General features: G+C 63.5%; 1 protein-coding gene across 4 annotated transcripts in view; it reads right to left on the bottom strand.

Moving 5' to 3' along the window:
- Positions 1-6,627: 6,627 nt before the first annotated feature.
- The window catches only part of RXRA (retinoid X receptor alpha), a 92,700-nt gene continuing 80,866 nt past the window's right edge, over positions 6,628-18,461 (bottom strand). For all 4 annotated transcript variants that reach the window (XM_055325992.1, XM_055325976.1, XM_055325983.1 and 1 more), the window contains exons 6-10: positions 17,169-17,298; positions 14,996-15,128; positions 13,433-13,524; positions 11,768-11,873; positions 6,628-10,372 (exon numbers count right to left, since the gene is read on the bottom strand). In XM_055325992.1, coding sequence (XP_055181967.1) covers positions 10,225-10,372; positions 11,768-11,873; positions 13,433-13,524; positions 14,996-15,128; positions 17,169-17,298 — 609 coding nt within the window. In that variant the 3' untranslated portion in view covers positions 6,628-10,224. The remainder of the gene's footprint in view (positions 10,373-11,767; positions 11,874-13,432; positions 13,525-14,995; positions 15,129-17,168; positions 17,299-18,461) is intronic.

The following is an 18,461-nucleotide window of genomic DNA, read 5'->3' as shown; positions in this document are numbered from 1 at the left end:
CTAGCCACTCCATCCACACTGCATTTCCCCTAACTCACTGCTTTTTTCAGAAGTTGCTTTTTTCCTCCCAAAATATCACGTGTCCCACCCAACATTCATTGCATTTGTCCTTGCTGGCAAACTCCCACACCCGTCCCTCCAACCTGTCCCCACCAGGCCCTTGGAGACCCCATGGCCCTCCCGCCACCCAGGTATCTTGGTCCTCAGCCCCCTAGGCAGTGTCTACCTTGCTCACCCGAAGACCCTGAGGCCCAGGGGAGTCCCACCTTCCACCCCCGCATCCAGCTCGGACTCTCTGCTCCTCAGCCAGGAAGGCCCTGACTCAGGCCTGGGAACCTGCCCAGGGCCTCGAGTCACAGCATGTTCGTTCCAGACAGACACCTGTTGTGGATTCCGCACACGGAGCCCTGGAGACCCCGTTGTCCTCGCCGTGCACTCAGCCCAGCTCAGTGCCATGAGGAGGCACGAGGACTGGCCCATTGTGCAGATGCAGAAACTGAAGCTCGCCTGGAGAGTGAGCAGGAGAGGTGATGTGTGTGACTCGGGATCCCCAGGGAGGGGGGCGGCAGAAGAGGCCCTGGGCCTCCAGGGGGGCCCCCCAGCCACACCTGAGGCCTGGCCACAGCTCCGCAGAGCCCATGTCTGCTCTCCCCTCTCACACCCACAGCTGCCAGCCCCGGACGGTGGGGAGACCCCCCAGACACCCTGCCTGTATGGGAAGTTCCCCTTTGGACCCCAGCTCTGGATCTGTACACACAAGCTGCTCCAGGACCCAGCCTGAGGTTGGGGTCACACCCCTTCCCACAGAGGTTTGCTCCTGGGAACCTGGAGTGCACCCGGCACCAGCTGGAGTGTCACCCTAGAGACTCTAGTGAGTGACCCTACCTTGGGGAGGGTGGGTAGGAGGGAGCGAGAGGGCAGAGGGAGGGAAGGGGAGGGAGGGCCGTCAACCTGGTGGCAACTTCACAGCCTCCCATCCCCAGACCCCTGTGTTCCTCACCTCCCCGCTCCCTTCCCCTCCCCCTCCCCCCTCTCCCCTCCCTCCCTCTTGTCTAAATATGAGATATTAATAATGCCTCGATATGGCATCTTTTGGGACGAGCCACGTCATTATTTACAGCACTGGAATGTCTCACAAGTAAACACGTTGGTTTCCGTAAGTAAGTACTCAGGCAACAGTTTGCGACATGTTTTATGTACACACACCGCTTTGATTTTCTAAATAAACTTTTTTTATTTTAGACGGGGGTCAGATGTACTGAAGAACACCAGGTGGCCCGGTGCTCCGTCCCCCACGCCTGGGGCTTCCTCACTGGCCTCAGCGCCCTGGGGCACGTCTGTCCTGGCGGGTGAGCCCCGTGCTCCCTGCGGGCGGTCTTTGTTTCCTAGCTAATGCCCTGTCCCTGCCCCAGGTCCTGGCGAGGACCCTGCGTGAGCCTCGGGCCCCCTCTGGACTGTCCCACGGTTCCCTTCTGTGTGTGACCTCAATGGTTTCCAGGAGGACCGGCCAGGCGTTCTGTGCCCCGCGCCTCGGCTAGCGTCTGCCCATGCTCCCCGTGCTCCCCGTGCTCCCTGTGCTCCCGGTGCTTGGATGGGTGGCGGGTCTGGGAGCAGGGCCACGAGGTGGGGTACACTCCTCATCACTCCAGGGGCGCACACCGCTGGGGTCAGGTCACCAGGCTTCTCCACTGCAGTCACTCTTTTTCTCCCCTTGGACGGTCCCCTTGGTCAGGACGTCCGCCCACGCAGCCCGCACTCAGCAGCGGACTCGGGCACCCCGTCTCCAGGCTGCAGCGTCTCCGCGGACAAGGGCGCCGTGTTCCGCCGGGAGCGGTCCTCCCTCACGTCTCCAGTCTCCATCCCAGCCAGCCCGGGGGTCCCTCCGGCGGCTCTCACTGCCCTGGCTGACCCGCTCCCCTCCCTGTCCGAAGCCATCAGCGGCTGAGGTCTGGGAAGCTGGCAGGCAGGGGCACGAATGACCCCAGCTCCGCCACACCACGTGATGCCCGGCCCTGGCCCCCCGACAGTCTGGCACCCCCACTCGGATGGAGCTGAGCCCCACGTGTCCCATACACGCCACTCCCTCCACTTGCACTTGCACAACACCCGCTCTTCTCAGGGCTCCCAGCTGGGCCGCCTGGTCGCTGGTTCGAGGAACTACACCCTGGGTCTGTCCGAACCCTAGCACCCCGCCCCATGTGCTCCAGAACCCCCGAAGCACCCATCTACCCCCAAGGCTCCCTGTCTGCATGGCCACAGGCGTGTCCTGTCCCCACCGGTGAGGCAGCACGCGGCCACCGCCCTGGAGTCCTCCAGGCACCCCCTGCCTCACCCGCTCACCCTGGGCCCTGGGAATTCCACCACCCTGCCCTTCCCAGGGGGCGCTGTGAACCGAGTCACTGTGTCACCCTCTCTCTAGGGCTCCTGTCACTAGGCGACATTTATGACGCACCCCCGCCTCCTCTGAGGGCCCTGGAAGTGCTAGAGGAGGCTGTCCCCTCTCGAAGGCCCTCATGGCCTTAGGGATCTAGAGCCTCCGGCCAAGCCGGGCAGCAGATGGGGGAGGGGAAGAGGTCCATAGGCGGCAGGTGGTGGGCTCCACCGGCCCCCTCTTGGCACCCTGGGCCTGCTCTTTCCACCTGCCTGCAGGCTGAGGCCCAAGTTCCACCGCCTATCTGACCTCGAGTCGCCACCTACCCCAGCCCCCCACCTCAATTTCTCTCTTTTTTTTTTTTAAAAAGATTTTACACTATTCATTTTATTTATTCATGAGAGACACAGAGAGAGGCAGAGACACAGGCAGAGGGAGGAGCAGGCTCCCTGCGGGGAGCCCGATGAGGAACTCAATCCCAGGACCCCGGGATCACGCCCTGAGCTGCTGAGCCACCCAGGCGTCCTCTGCCTCATTTCTTACCTGAGCAGTGGTGACATGTCTCCCAAGTCTAAGCCTTCAGGCTGCACACTCACTACTGTGTTCACCAGGCCACGGAAGGGAGACTGAGGCTGGGGAGGTAAGTGTGGTGCCCCCGGATCTCCAGCTGGCTGAGGCCTGGCTGACTGACCCTCGTGTCCCCCCCAGGCCTCCGGAAGGCCCCGGCCGGGCCTGGACACTGCTGTCACCACAAAGGCAGGAGGGTTGGCTGTGATCCCCTGGCTGCCCCAGAGACCTGAATGGCCTCCTCCAAGTGGCACCGCAGCCCCGCTTCTTCAGGACACCCCGAGGGGCAGGGCAGCTGAGGAGGGACCATCAGACTGGTCCCCGCCGGTCCCCACCCCACGGTCCTCCATGGGCAGTGGACGGGACTGGCCCCAGCACTCCCAGCAAACTCCGGCCATCCACACCCAAGCCAGCCCCCAGCCTCCGTGCAGCCAGTTTCTCGGCTCCAGTGTGTGCAGAGCACCGGGCTGCCCAGGCTCTGGTCACAGGTGCACAGCCCTGCCGGGGCGGGGGGTGGGGAGGGTCAGGGCCGCTAGGTGACTAGGACAGCCGTGCCTGGGCCACACTGCGGAGCCGGGGGTGGGGGTGCCGTCCAGCAGGTGAATGAAGGCAGTCCCTGCCCTGCAGATTCTCCCCCAGGCAGCTCTGGGGACACAACGATGTCCCATCTTCTGGGCCCCCGCCCCCTGGGCTGGCCACCCCAGCCTTCTCAGGAAGGGGACCTCCAGGGCTGACCCCTAAGGGCTCCTGCCCAACCCTGTCCAGGTCCTCGCCCTGTATCCCAGCCTCTTCAGAGAAAATAAAACAGGAAGTGGTGGCTCAGGAGCATTTTTCTGGACCCAGGCCCCGGGGCGGAGCACATGCAGCTTTGCTGACCCCCACCCAGGCCCCCAGGCACCTCCACAGGGCGCGTGCACAAGCTCCACCTGGACCTTGGGATCTCAGTGGGGGAGGTCCCCTGATCCCAGCAGGACAGGAGGGGACCCGAGGAGGCAGGGGGCCGTAGCCCAGCACCTCCAGCAGAGGGCAGTGCTGCTCCATGCCTGGGTGCTGGGTGACCAGATAAGAGTGGGGTGTCCTCCCTCTGAGCCCTGTCCCCCTCCCCACTGAGGACCCCGGGGGCTCTGTGGGCGGGAGGCTGGCCTGGACCCTCTGGGTTCTGCAGCTGGAAATACCCACTGGATGGTGGCCGCGTACCCTGGATCCCAAGGATACAAGGTCACCAGCAGCCCCGGAGTTTGGGGACAGATGGGACTGCTGGGCACTAGGGGCTGGGGCTGGGGACCTTACATGGCCCCCCTTCCCTGGAGCCCCCTGGGCTCCCCCCCACCATCTGTTCCTTCTTCCCTGCGGCCCTCATGATTGCCCCGACCCCTCCCCCAGGTTCCTGTCACTCTGGGGCTGCCACCCTTGTGCCCAGCGATGGCACCAGCCCCTCTTTCTGTGCTGTGTGTCCAAGGCAGGGCACCGGGGCCTGTCCCCTGTAGACAACCCCCCACTTCCTGAGCATGCCCATACGTGCTTGCTGATGACAAGACCATCCCCTTCCTGTCACGGGACTCCTGGCCCCAGCACAGGAGCTGCCACACAGTGGGTGCTCAGCACATCCCATCCGAAATCCCACTCCCCCACCCTCACCTCTTGGTTGTAACCCCTACACCCTGCTGAGCTGGCCTGTCCCCCCAATCCTGCCAGTGACCAACCCCAGCACCTCTGGGCCAGGGGACCACCCTGGGCAGGGGTTGCCATGGCAGCCAGAGGCAGCAGGAAGACCAAGGCCAGACTGCCCTGCAACATCGTGTGGCCCGGGGGTCGCCAGGGTCTCTGCCTGACTGCTGGAAGCTCAGTGCACCCAGCGGTGCACCCATTGCGGGGTGAGGGGGTCACCAGGGCTGCACTCACCGCAGGAGGTCGGCATTAGAGCCCCGCCCAGCCACACTCACTGGCCCCCAGCCCCTCCTGCACAGGCTCTTCTGTGCCCCCCGGCAGGAAGCACAGCACCCCAGCTGTGCCCCCTGCAGCCTGCGGCCTGGAGCACGCGTGCAGGACCCTGGGCTTGGGCATGAGGGGCCCCCATGGAGGTCACCTGTCACCTGCCTATTCTGGCCATGGCGGCCCCTGAAGGACTCAAGGACAGAAGGGGTCGTGTGGCTCAGCACCTCCGGGGCCCACATGGCTCCTCCGGAAGACGCAGATCTGCCCCCAGCCCCACGGGCAGGGCCATAGCCTGAAGGCCTGTGAGGAATGCTCCTTTCCCGGTTTCCCCACTGCTGGCTGCTGGCGGGCAGCTGTGAGAGCCTGTGCCCCAGAGAGGACACTTACACCTGTGCCTGCCCAGCCCTCCTGACACAGCCCTGCACGACTGGTCAGAAGGCCCTGCCCAGAGCGGGGTGCTGGTGTCTGCTTGGGCAGGGGGACCCCCGGGGAACTCAGCAGTAGCTGCGGTCATGTGGAGGCAGGACAAGGGGCCCAACGGGGATGCCACCTCCTGATTCCCCAGGCTGCAACCCCCTCTTTGCAAGGAAGCAGCCCCTATAGCCAGTAATACGTGCTTCCGACGGGAAAGCAGAGTGGGCCTGGCTGGGAGGGGGCGAGGGGGGCTTCCTGCGGGGGTATGTGGGCCCCCATGCCCACCCTGTCTCAGGGTGCCCGGGCTGAGTCCTGGTGGGCAAGAACAAGGCCTTGACCCAGGAAGGGCATGACCCCATGAGCACAACCAGTGGCAGGTCTGACGGGGCCCAAAGCTGACAGTGAACCGTGTCACCTGTCCTTCCATTCCTGTTGTCTCCATCCAGCCACGGTCCAGGGCCCCGGGAGAGACTCAGTTGTCAGCGTGCAGCCTCCTCCTCGGCCCATGCCATGAGGGGCAGCATGTGGGGGTGTGTGCCAACTTGACTTCCCGAGGCCCCGTGAGGTCCTGGCACCCCAGTGCACACATGCGTGTTACACGTACATGTATGTTGTGGGCAAGTGCTGCACGGGGGCAGGCCTGTTGTGTGCAGGAGTGTGCCTGTGAGCACACCCTGGGGAGGGGCACGTGAGGGGAGCCACCAGCCTCCTGCTGTGAGGTTCACCCCACCTGGCTGGGCGCTTGCCTCTGCCCTCGGTCAGATCTGTCTGGTGTCCCTGGGGCAGGACCCCAGCCCTCAAGGCTCCCAGCTCCAGGGTGCCCAGAGCCTCCCCAGGAAGGTGCCTGCTGGAGGGTACAGCACTGTTACCAAGCCGTGGCCCAGCCCCCAGACTGCGCAGCGATGATAAGCACATATCACACAGGATGGAGCAGGTGAGTGTCATCCCCTCATTATGAACAGGGCAGCTGGAAGGCCTCACTCATTTGGTGGCCCCGTGTGTGAACCGCGTGCCCATCAGGGCTTGGGCCTCCTGGGGCAGGCAGGTGGCTGCACGCCCAGTGCCCAAGGATGTGGAGGGGCCCTCATGGAACCTCCAGACCTGCCCTGGGGCCCAGAGTGGAGGGGAGCAGGCCAAGGAAGGAGCACAGCTGTGGGGGGCCCGATGCCCCAAAGCTGGGACCTCGCTGCCTGGGACTGGCCCCCCACAAGTCAGGCAGCAGCCGAGGCGCCCTGCACACCCTCACCGGCCTGGGGAAGCGTGCCAGCCCCGTGCGTGGCCAACTTCCAGACCCAGACAGGAAAGCCCCCAGCAGAACAAATGAGAATAGCACGACGATGTATTCTTAAACGCTCATATTTTGTTTCTCCTCTCACGTTTTTCTGTGTTTTCCTTTCCACGTTCTGACACCATTGTTCGTCTGTGCCCGGCACCCACGGCGGCGGCGTTCAGACAACAATCACGCAGGGAAGTAGTTCACAGTCAAACAGTCTCGGGGAGGCCGGCTGGCGACAGGGGCAGAACAGAGCAAGGCTTTAAGAATCTCTCGGAAGAGGAGGAGACCCCTGGCCGCCGGGGGCCCACCCTGCCCGAGGGGAGACGTCTGCGCAGCGCAGCGGGGCATCCGCACCTTCACTGAGAAAACTCTCCTCCATCTCTAGAAGCAGAAACAAAACAAGTCCCACCCCCCACCCCCATCATCCAAGTATACATGAGGGATAAAATTACATTTGTACAAAAATAGATTTTTTTTTTTTACCTTTCCCGATGCTTTAGACATTTTATCTCTACTCTCTGTACTCGCCACCCTCTCAAGTGTTCGCTGCGCGTCCCAGCTAAGGCATTGCTAAGGATGGGGGACTGATAAAGCTGCTTGCTCCAAAGCATCTTAAAATAGATGCACTCCTTGCCTTGAGATATTCACTCGAACCCGGATTTCACCAAAGGAGGGTCCTTATGTACTTGCTTACACGAAGCAAATGGATAGGAAAATGGGGGAAAGTCTTAATTACAAATAAAGACACAACGTTGGTAACTGCTCCGCATGTGCTGTGCGTCGACGGTGTGCAGCCCCACGCAGTTTCTCCGGACAGCACAGACATGGCAGGCCGCACACCTACATGGACGGGGAGCAGGCCATGCGCCCGAATTCCGTGATGGGGACAACGTCAGCCGATTACCCAGTGGCCACGTGCTGGCCGGGCCCTGCTGGTGGCCCCCGCAGACCAGGGGCTCCAGCGTGGTGTCCGCCCTGGCCGCAGGCCTGAATCCTTTAGGGGCATGGAGACATGGCAAGCCGGGGTGCACAAGGCCATCTCCGCCTGAGGCCACATGCTTCCCGGGGCTGAGGGCAGGCTGGTGTCCATCCAAGGTGCCCAATGGGCTTAGCTGGCTCCATGCGGACACGGCGTGGTCATCTTCGCTCCCCGGCTGCGGAGCCCTGGCCCCAGGTCACACACACGCCGGAGGCACGGATGCCCGGGGCCCAGGCAGCACCTGGCCGGGCTGCGGCGGGGATGGGCAAGAGGTGGCTAACAAGCTGATGTTAGTGCTATCTTTAGAAAATTAAAGATTGTCCCACCAAAATAATAATAATAATAAAAATAATTACAAAAATCACCTTAATTGAACCACATTGGTAACACTACTATCGGTCTGGTTAAATAAACCTCCTACCTCTCTACTGAGCCATGTGCATCTCCCCACTCAGCCACCTCCTCCAACAGCACTGAATGCGTGACAAGGACAGCTGATGGATGAAAACGCAGGACAGCCCCACGCACCCACGGCGCTGTGCCCGCGGGCCAGCCGGGCTGGGACTTCTGGCTCTCAAAGCTGTGGTCTGGGGGCCTCAGGGCTTTACGGACAAGCAGCCGGGGCCCCCGGAGCCCGTCACAGCTGAGTTCCCCAACAGAAGCCAACCCTCCCACAGACCCAGTCCCGGGCTTTCTCCACTGCAGGTCCCCACCTTCCCAATACCCCTGGGGAGGAGGGGGCGGGGCATGGATGATGGGGTGCGTCTGGCTGCAGAAGGCACCAGGGGTGTTTGGTGGGGGGCAGTCTATGGTGCCCACAATGGGGGGAACCCCAGACGGAGTTCCCAAGACTGCCTGCATCACCACCTGTCACACCTAAGCCCCCAGAGGCTGCTGAGACTTTCGGAAGAGGCTGGGAGCTGGGCAGACCCTCCACGCCCGGCCTATGCCACCTCCAGGGCAGGGGACACCTCCCCATGATACGAGCAGGCGGGCGGCAGAGGAAGGATGATTTTGTGCAGTTCTTTAGAGCCTCCGCCCGGTGCCTCACCTTCAGCTTGGCTGGGGATTCTGGAAGGCAGAGGCCTCTTCCCGCCAGAGGCCTGTCCTGGCCTTGCCCCTGGGGCACCCTTGCACCAGCTGGGGAACCAGGCTCTGGGGAAGGCACCCCCCTCCCAGGGCTGCTCGTGGGGGCAGCAGGAGGGAAGCCAGGGCTACAGAGCATCCCCTCAGGGCCTGCGAAGACAGGAGCTGCCCGCATCACCCCCACCCCACCATCCCTGCTCAGCAACCCCCTCCCTCCAAGGACAAACGCTGGGTTCATGGAGTATGAGGCATAAGATTGGAAAGGACTCAGACCAAAAGGAGGACATTACAGTGCAAAAGAAGCCAGTTCAACCTGAGAGAGCCCCTGCGCGCCCAGAGTTCAGAGCACCCTGCCCCAGAACGCAGCGCCCCGCCCGGGTCGGTGGAAATGCTACAGAAGCAGGTGCAGCGCTGGACTGGGGAGCCGTCAACCGGAGCAGGCGTTTGATGGAGGCCCGCATGCGGCTGTCACCCAGACAAGACAACAGCCGGGCTGGCTGTCCCCGAGGGCCATCGAGCTGCAGGCCCGAGGACGCTGGCACACAACAGTCCCCGATTCCAAGAGTCTCCTACACACAACAGGCAGCCACCGAAGGGGGCCTCCCCGCCAACAGCTCCAGGAAGCAGCCCCACTCGCCCCTTCCTGCTGGGCCTATGTGTCTACAAGTCCTTTGGGCCCTGCACACCCCCCATGGGCCTCCTGGCTCCCTCCAAATGTGCACAGCTGCCTGAAGACCCTCTGGGGAAAGCATCCCCGCCCTCCTATCCCTGTGGGCCTCCCAGGCCCAGCCTCTGCCCAAGACAGGTCAGCATGGCCCAGGACTTCCAGGAAGGCTGGACAGTGGGCTAGCCCTGCGGAGACGGGGGGTAGCCCACCCTCCACACAGACTAGAACAGCAGACAGAACTGAGGGCGAGCCGTTCATGGGGTCTGGTTACCCCAGCCTGCGCAGGGCTGTGCAGAGGGAGAAGCTGAAGCCACAGTAATGCAAAGAGAAAAGCGAGGTGGGGAGGTGCATGACTCCCATCCCCGCAGCCTCGAGGGGGCCCCGGAACCCTACACAGAGGTCAGCTCCTGGCCTGGTCAGCTCAGGGGCCACACTGCAAGTCATCTTTGGAAAAGGGGCTGCTCGCCCATCACTGTGAGGGAAGGGAAGCCTGCTCACCCCAGAACCCCCCTCATCTTTCTGGGGGTCGAGGGTCTTCTGTGCCCCACTCCCAAGGCTGGGCGGGGTATGCCAGCTGGGGGGTGCCCGACAAGAGGCGACGGAGGTCACTCCAAACACAGGAGGGGAGCGTGGCATGTTCCAAACACCAGCGAGGCCCGGGGGGAGCTGTCCCCGCCACCCAGGGGGGGCCTGCCGGGCCTGGCCGGGGTTCACGCCAGTTCCTGCCGCTCGGCTGTCGCCCCGGGAAAGCCACGGCCAGCTTTGTGGACGAGTTGCTCTGAAAACAGCGAGGTGGCCACACACTCAGGCTTAGCAGGCGGTGCCCCTGCGTCCTAACAGGCCAGGCGGAGAAGGGTCAAGGGCGGGCTCGGCCGGGCAGAATGGCCGGCGGGTGGGTGGGTGGGTGGGTGCGAAGGACGGGCTGGGGCCTAAGTCATCTGGTGGGGGGCTTCCAGCATCTCCATGAGGAAGGTGTCGATGGGCGTGTCTCCGATGAGTTTGAAGAAGAAGAGATGTTCCAGGCACTTGAGCCCGATAGAGCGCAGGGCCGGCAGGCGGAGCAGCAGCTTGGCAAACCTGTGGGAGGGCCGGCTGACGGTGAGCCCGGGGTGTCCCTTCCTCCACCTAATGCCCGGCAGCCCCCAGGGGCAGGACCCAGGCCTGAAGCCAGAGCAGCAGAGCCCGGCCTGTAAGAAACCTGAGAGGGAGGCCGAGCTCTCCAACTGCAGGGACAGCAGGCCAGGGCCTGGGGGCAGGAGCACACAGGGTGGACACGAAGACCCTGAGGGACCAGGGGCAAGACGCTGGTCAGGCTGGTGCAGGCTCAGTAGGGCTTTGTGGGCAAGTTAGAGCATGTGGGCTTTCCCTGCGGGCAAAGGGAGCCACAGCAGACCTTCAGGGGAGATCACTCAGAAGATGGATCTGAGAACCAGCAATGCCTCTGGCTGCTGTGGGGAGACCATGTGAAGCAGGTCTGTGCGGGCGCAAGCCCAGGGCCAGTGCCCACCCCTTCCCCAGAAATAGCTCTGCTGGAGCTCGGCCAGAGGCAGGAGCCCCAGGCCCTGCCCAGCCCCCCAGGGAGGAGACTGGATGGGGGTGGGCAGAGGAGGTGCCGGGGCTCGAAGAGGACGAATGCCAGGCTGGGCTGCTCTGCCCTCAAGAACAGTGCCCATCCCCGAGGGGCTGTCCAGAGACGCCCTTCACAACGGTGTGGACCTTCAAGGGGCTGTGGGGCCTCATTAATTATTCACAACGTCTGTGTTTCAGGGAGAAGCGCTGTGGTTGCTGCCCCACAACCCACGTTTTAAAGGCAAAAACACAGCGTAGAGGCTGGACAGGGGCCAGAGAAAGCTGTTTTCTGCTGAGCTGGCGAGAAGGGCTGTGGCCGGGAGCCAGGAAAAACAACCGGGCCAGCCCTCCGGCCTCCCCGGCAAGTTTCACTTTAAACCAAACCAGATGAGGGCTGAGAGGGAGCAGGGCAGCCACCGTGTGTGCAGCTGCGCGTGCGCTGGCCGGGAAGTGGTGCTGGCACCCACGGTTGGGGGCACGCGCCCTCCCAGGAGAGGCCCTTTTGGAGGGAGGAGCTAGAATCAGGACAAGAACAGATCCCCTCCTCGCCTACCATGCACCTGGCACTGGGCACCAGAGATGAGACCCGGCCCTTCCAGAACCCAGGCAGGTGGGAGGCAAGCTCCGCATACGTTTACAAAGCACCCACTGTGCTGGTGTCCGTCCCTGCTGGGGGTAAGCACACCAAGGCCCTGCCTCTGGGGGCTTCCTGGAGGAGTGGAGGGAAGCCCTGGCTTCGTTCCCTACTCTGTGAGGACAGAACCCGGCTGCAGGAGAGCGGGAGTGAGCGCCTCCACCCTGCCCAAGGAACGTGTCAGAAGGGCTGGGGGCAGGCTTGCTGGGGCAGGGGTGGTAACAGAGACCCTGAGGCCCCCGAGGGAGGGGGCTGGGTGGGGGGCTCACCTTCCTGGCTGCTCGGGGTACTTATGCTTGCAATACGCCTCCAGGGACGCGTAGACCTTCTCCCGCAGTGCCTCCACCTCCGCCGGGTTTGAGAGCCCCTTGGAGTCTGCAGGGGGTAGGGGCTGCAGGTCAGAGAGCTGCACGGAACACCCAGGTGCTTGGGCTAGCTCCCCCTTCTCCCCACTGGGCCAGGACCAGCAGCTGCTGGGCAGGCTAAGCCCCCGAGGTCGCCCTGGGCTTGAGGCTTGGCTTGCTACTTGCTGGCCACGTGACCTGCAGCCTATCCCTGGACTTCCTAACACTCAGCTTCCCTATCTGGGGTCAAGTGCATCCAGCTGCCCTCACACTCCCTGGTTACCATGGCAACCAGGCTGAAGCCTGAGCCCAGCCTGGAGGGGGCTCTGACCCTGGACAGAGATGCCTGGGAGCCCAGCCACCAAAGCTGGCAGGGCCCAGGGTGGGATCTAAGGAGCAAGAGATGCTCCAGGGCTCAACCAGGGCGGCATCACAGGGCTTCCTGAATGGGGTGGAGTCCCCCATGCCAGGCAAAGCTTTGTGGAGTCTCCTCTGCTTCCTCATCTCCCAGGGTTTCCTGAGACCCAACGGGCCAACAGAGACAAGCCCATCTCTCTGCATACCAGTCACCACTTATTGTCAAGCTAGACTCACAAAGCCCTTGGTCTGCCCCAGCCAAGTGTGGTCCACCCTGAAGGCACAGGGGGGCATAGGCTGGAGCCCACACCCACTCGCTGCTGCTGTCTGATGCCGCCGAGCCCCACAGTGGCTCTGCTGTGGGACGGGCCTGCTGTCAGGTCACCTCTGAGCCGCAGACAGGGGCAGCAGGGTGGGGGGCTCCTGCCAGCACTGCCTGGCAGCCTGACATCCCAGCGGGCGCACTGAGGTCCAACGCGAATGCCACAGGTGGCCTGGGCACCTTGAGACTGTGCCAGGCTCCTCCACAGCTCAGCATCCCCAGACCGGGGGGTCTTGGCCCTAGCCATGCCCTCCGGCAGCCCTACACCCATGCCTCAGACAGTGACCCAGAGCCAGCAGTGAAGCCACACACAACTCCACCAGGGGCCTCCCCCAGGCAGGGCCAGAATGTGTGGCCCAACCTCCCATGCTGGCAGGATCACGGCGAGGGGCACAATCTGAAGGACACAGTACCCCCAGAATGGGCTCATCCCTACAGTAGCCAGATCCCTCTGTGATAGAGCTAAGGGAGGGCCGGAGGTCAGGACCCTTGGCGCCATCCCGTCTACCCCACAGGCTGGCCCGCTCCCCCACTGTTCCCCGGAAGCCTGCGGCAGCCTCAAAGGATACTGGCCCTCCGTACCCCCGCCCGCTCTCAGCCAACAGTCTGGGCTCCAGGGCTTGGCCACCACAAGTTCATGAAGACGCTGCCTCCTCTGGAGCCCAGGATTCTAGCACCAAGCGGTGCCACACTTAGGACACAGCGCCCAGAAGGCTCGGCCCTAGGCCCGGCCAAAGCATGAAACAAGCACGGCTCTCGATCCACCCCCCCGCCCCCCACCTCCCGCTGCATGCAGTGGCTGCCGTGCGTCCCACTCCTGGGAGCCACAAGAAGGCAGCATGGCTAGTCTGCAGCACGAGTGGGCTCTCGGGCCCAAGGCCGGACGGCAGGCCATGCCAGGAAAGCTGTACCCGGGTTGAAGAGGACAATGGCACGCAGGCAGCCCAGCTCCGACTTGTCCATCTGCATGTCCCGCATCTTGGACACGAGCTCTGTCAGCACCCTGCAGAGGAAGCAGGCAAACACCACGGCCTGAGTCAGACTGTGCCCCTCACCAGGGCACCCCCGCCCCAGAAAGACCCCCAGGACGGGCTCGGGAGGCTGGGTGGAGACAGGGAGCAGCTGGAGGACAGGGAGCACCTCCTGGGATGCTGCCCAGCCCAGGCCTGGGGCTCCCCTCCTGCTCTGTCAGAGGGCGGGACTCTGACCCAAGCCTGACTGGCCTGCCCCATAGGGTCCTGAATCCCCAGCCTGAGCTCCCCGACCCCATCAGCCCAGTCTCTGGTCCCCCAAACTCGATGGCTGTGCCCAGGAAGTGCTAAGTGGTCAGTAAGGCTGGACCACAGGGAAACAGAGGACAGTGCCCTGGGGAGGGCCTGGACGGTCACCCCAAGGAGCCAGAGTCCCCGAGGGTCTGCAGGCTGGAGAGGGACACGGTCCCCTGGAGACCGAAGACAGGGCGGGAGGGGACGGGCGCTCAGATGTCCACTGCTCTGTGGCCAGGGGATGCCCTGAGGCAGGGGTCACAAGTTCCACACACTCGAAGGGCAAGGAGCTGGTTCCCTGTGCTGCTGCTCCTTGGGTAGAAGCCCAAGCCTCTGTCCCTGTTACTGCCCTAGCAGCTGGGAGTGTGGCGGGGCTGCGTTTCTAAACCAAAGTAGATCCCAGCACTGCACTCTCTAATAGAGGCCTCTGGGGGCACTGAAGTGCCGTCCTCCCAGCAGCCTTTGGTGGCTCCTCTCTCAAGGCCCTGAGAAGTACTGCACAAAGACACACCACCTATCCCCTGCAAAACCAGTGCTTGCCAGTGTATGTGGCCACAACCCCTACTTGCACTTGGCACATCCCAGCGGGCTCCAGGGCTTCCTTCTCGGTTCTACCAGAACTGCCCACAGGGCAGCACAGTTCCTGCATTCACTTTCCTGTGGTGATTCCCGGGAGGGTCTGTGCACCCTTGACCCCAGGCTCTTCCGCTCGGGGGTTCCCTGGGAGCCCTGCCACCACCTTCCTGCCCCCATGGCTCACAGTGTGTCCCTCCCGGCCCTTCCTCCTCCAGCGGGCTGAGTGGCTGGGGAGCAGCTAGAATGGAGACATGTGGCCACCCCCTTGCCCAGCGCTGCCCCTCTGCTGGGGAGCCAGGGGACGCAGGGGTGCAGGGAGGTGCGCGCCCACCTGTGGTCAGGGAGGAGGAGCAGTGGCACACATGCAGCCGAGGGCTTGCGGCTCCAAAGACCCAGGGCCACTGCTGGACTGCACCTGCTGTATAACCTCCACCCAAGGAGCACGGTGCCTCTTCCCACGTACGGGATACAGGATGTTAAAGAAAGGAGCCGGGAGGAAACGAACCCTCACATTACGCTGGGGTCGTCAAGTCCCCCAGTGGATGGACATGCAAAAGCTTGAACTTGTGTCCTTGTATGCCAATTTCCATGTCCACATCCACACCCTCCACGAACCTGGCCCGGGGCACCCACCTGTCGAAGATGGCGCCCACCCCCGCACTGTGGGCACTGTTCCGGTGGACGTGCAGTCCAGTGGCCAGAAGGATCCCGTCCTTCACGGCGATGGACCGGTGGGAGAAGGAGGCGATGAGCAGCTCATTCCAGCCTGGGCGGGGAGGGGAGGGTGCACAGTCACTTGGCTATGTCCCTCCCCATGATGGGTCGGCCACTCCGCCCTCCATGGGCCGCACCAGCACAGAACACCCCACTGCAGGTGCTGCGGACCCCAAGATTCTGAGCCACATGCCAACTAGGGCAACAAGTTCCCCAAGAAGTCCTGCACAGAGCATCCCCTCTGGTTCTGTTCAACCCAGGTGCTCCCAAGCCCATGTGCCCAGGAAGTCTCTTCCCACAAGTGCCAGACACTCTTGCCATGGAGGACAGAGGGCCTCTCTGTGGAACACCACGGGGCAGCTGCTGCCAACCTGGTCCCAGCAGCAAACTCTCAGACTCCCATGTGCTACGGGGGGGCACCGCAAAAGAATAAATTCTTAAACTGACATAAGGTGTGTTAAAGCCTCAGGCGAACCGGACAGTATTTTCATGAGGTCCCGGCGCAGACAACTGGGGTGGGTGTCAAGGGTTACGAGAAAGTATGGAAGCAAAACGAAATAGAAATTATTTCTGTGCTGGGCTCTCAATGAGTCCTGTGGACGGGGAAGCCCCAAGCCGCTTCCACAGGTGCAGCACTGACACAGCCACACTCCCCGGGCTCCGTGACTCATGGCCCCACACAGCCTGTCACACATCATCCTGACTACAATCCTACAGGCCCAGGGCAGGGTAGGGGTTACCCTGTCACATGGTGAGTAAGGGCGAGGACCCAGGCCTCTGCCGCCCCTACCACCTCCCCTGATGGCTCTGGGTGTGGGGATTTAGCCCCAGCTAGAGGGAAAGCTCTTCCAGAAGGCACGCCCTGCCCCAGGTCCCCTAGGCCCCCAGGCACCCAAGCCCACAGGCCCCCAGGCATCTAGGCCCCCTAAGCCCCCAGGACCCCAAGCCCATAGGCCCCCTAGGCCCACAGGCCCCCCAGACCCCCAAGCCCATAGGCCCCTAAGCCCACAGGCCCCCAGGCCCCCAAGCCTCCAGGCCCCCCAAGCCCACAGGCCCCTAGGCCCATAGGCGCCCAGGCCCTCCAGGCCCCCCAGGTCCCCAGGCCCCCAAGCCCCTAGGCCCCCAGGCCTCCAGGCCCCCAGGCCCTCCAGGCCCCCCAGGTCCCCAGGCCCCCAAGCCCCTAGGCCCCCAGGCCTCCAGGCCCCCCAGGCCCACAGGCCCCCAAGCCCATAGGCGCCCAAGCCCACAGGCTCCCCAGGCCCCGAGGCCCACAGCCCGGGGACAAGAGTTCTGCCGGGGGCAGAGCTGGCCCCAAGTGCATTTTCCCCCCACTACGGATCACTCTGGAGTCACTCTGTCTCCCTGCCATCCATCCCCCACGGGCCTGCCCAGCCTCCTCCTACCTCTGGGCCGGCTGCTACCTCTCCCACTGCCCCAAGCACACGTGGACTGCCCTGGGATGCTCCCACAGCGCCCAGCACTGGCCTGGCATACAGCTGGTGTCGTGCAGCCTTCCGCCAGTGGTGCACTTGGCAGCATCCAGCTCGTGCAGGTGGCCCAGCGGGGCAGGAGGCTGGCTCAGTGGGGGGTGCTCCCTGCCGGCCCCCACTGGAGGCCCAGCACCGGCACACCTGGCTCACCTGTCCCTCCTGCCCCACTGCCAGGACGTGCACTGAGGACCCTGATCTCAGCAAAAACGGGTCTCCACTTGGTATGCCTGTCACGCATCAGGAACTGGGCCAACCTGGACCCCTGGCTCTGACCCACCTGGCCAGCACTGCATCCCCCACCGGGAGGAGGAGCTGCGGCCTCGGTGCGGGGCGAGGACAGAACATAAACCGTCCAGGGCAGCCCCTGTTGGGCACGCTGCCCCCACCCTCTCCAGAGGGCCCCAGACAGCCCTTTGCCCCTCTAAGGGCACTAAGAGACCCGAAACCAAATACCTCCTTACAGGGGGCGGTCAAGGCCAGGGCAGGAGCCCCCCCACAGCCGGAGAAAGGAGTGTCCCAGGGCCCAGCCCACCTGTGGGTCCTCAATGCCCTGCCCTCTCCCTCCCATACCTTCCCAGCGCCCCCCCCAGCCCAGCCCTTACCTGCCCTGAGCAGGATGACCTGGTCGTCCAAGGGCAGCTCAGAGAAATGCGGGATCCGCTTGGCCCACTCGACCAGAGTGAAGAGCTGCTTGTCCGCAGCCTGGCAGATGTTGGTGACGGGGTCGTTGGGCTGAGTTGGAGGAGAGGCACGCAGTGAGCGCCCAGCCCAGGAGACAACCTAGGTCGGGCCGCCCCACCACCACATGCTGCACCTGCCTTGGGCTGAACGACAGCCCCAGGGACCATGTCCTAACTCCAGAGCCTGCACGTGTGCCCCTGTACATGTGCCCCTATAAGCTTCCCTCTGCAGGCACAATCAAGTGAGGGGTTTAGGTGGGAGAACTCTGGACAACAGCTGGGCCCGGTGTCATCACAGGGTCTCTGTCGGAGGGAGGCCGGGGTCAGAGACAGAACATGCGAGCAGGAGAGAAGCTGCTGCTTCTTGCTGAGCCAAGGACGCAGCACCCCCAGGGATGGGAAGGGCAAGGGGGCATCCTCCCCAGTAGGAACCAGCCCTGCCGACACCACAACTCTAGTCCACAACACTGATTGTGGACTTCAGACTTCTGCAACCAAAAGAGACTAAATGTGTGGTTTGAAGCCCTCAGCATGGGGCCAAGGGACCCAGTGGCACAGCTGGGGAAACAGGTGCTGGCGTAGGTGCTGAGCTGGGGTGGGACTCCGAGGTGGTGGACAGTGTGGGCCCCTCCGGGCCACTTCTTCCTACCAGAGCAAGACAACACACAGACGAGGGCATCAGAGGCTCTTCCAGAAAGTTCTAGCCAGAGGGGATTCTACCCTCATTGTCACATTGTCACAAGTGAGGAAACCCTGGCAGGATCAGTGGCCTGGGCAGGGTAGACCCCTCTCCCCAGCTCCTGGCCGGCGGCCCCTCTGGGTCCTGAGCAAGGGGGAGCGTGATGCCCACACACAGTGGCCAAGGCATCCCTGCAGGAGTGAAGGTTCCTGCAAAGAGCTCCCAGGGCAGAAACCATCTGCCCTAAAGGGAGGTGCTGTCGAAACACCCTGGGGCCTGTGGGAAGGGCCCACCCAGGGCTCAAGTGGGAAGCCCGGTGACAAACTAGCAGAGGCCACTGGGTGGGAAGGGGCTGGGTGTGCAGAGGCGGACACAAAGCTGCAGGGACAGGTGTCAGCCAGGGTTTCTGGGGCTCATGGGACCCCAGTCCAGGGTGCCGGACCCAGAACACCCCCAAACTGGCCCTCACCCCAAAGGCCCTCCGCTCATGGGGCTGGCCCTTGGCGGTGGGGTGTTCTCTCCTCTGTCCTCTGCAG

The sequence above is a fragment of the Nyctereutes procyonoides genome, unplaced genomic scaffold (assembly GCF_905146905.1).
Source record: "Nyctereutes procyonoides isolate TBG_1078 unplaced genomic scaffold, NYPRO_anot_genome, whole genome shotgun sequence".
Taxonomy (NCBI): Eukaryota; Metazoa; Chordata; class Mammalia; order Carnivora; family Canidae; genus Nyctereutes; species Nyctereutes procyonoides.
Note: the sequence above shows the minus strand (reverse complement) of the source record. Positions and strands in the feature narration are given on the sequence as shown.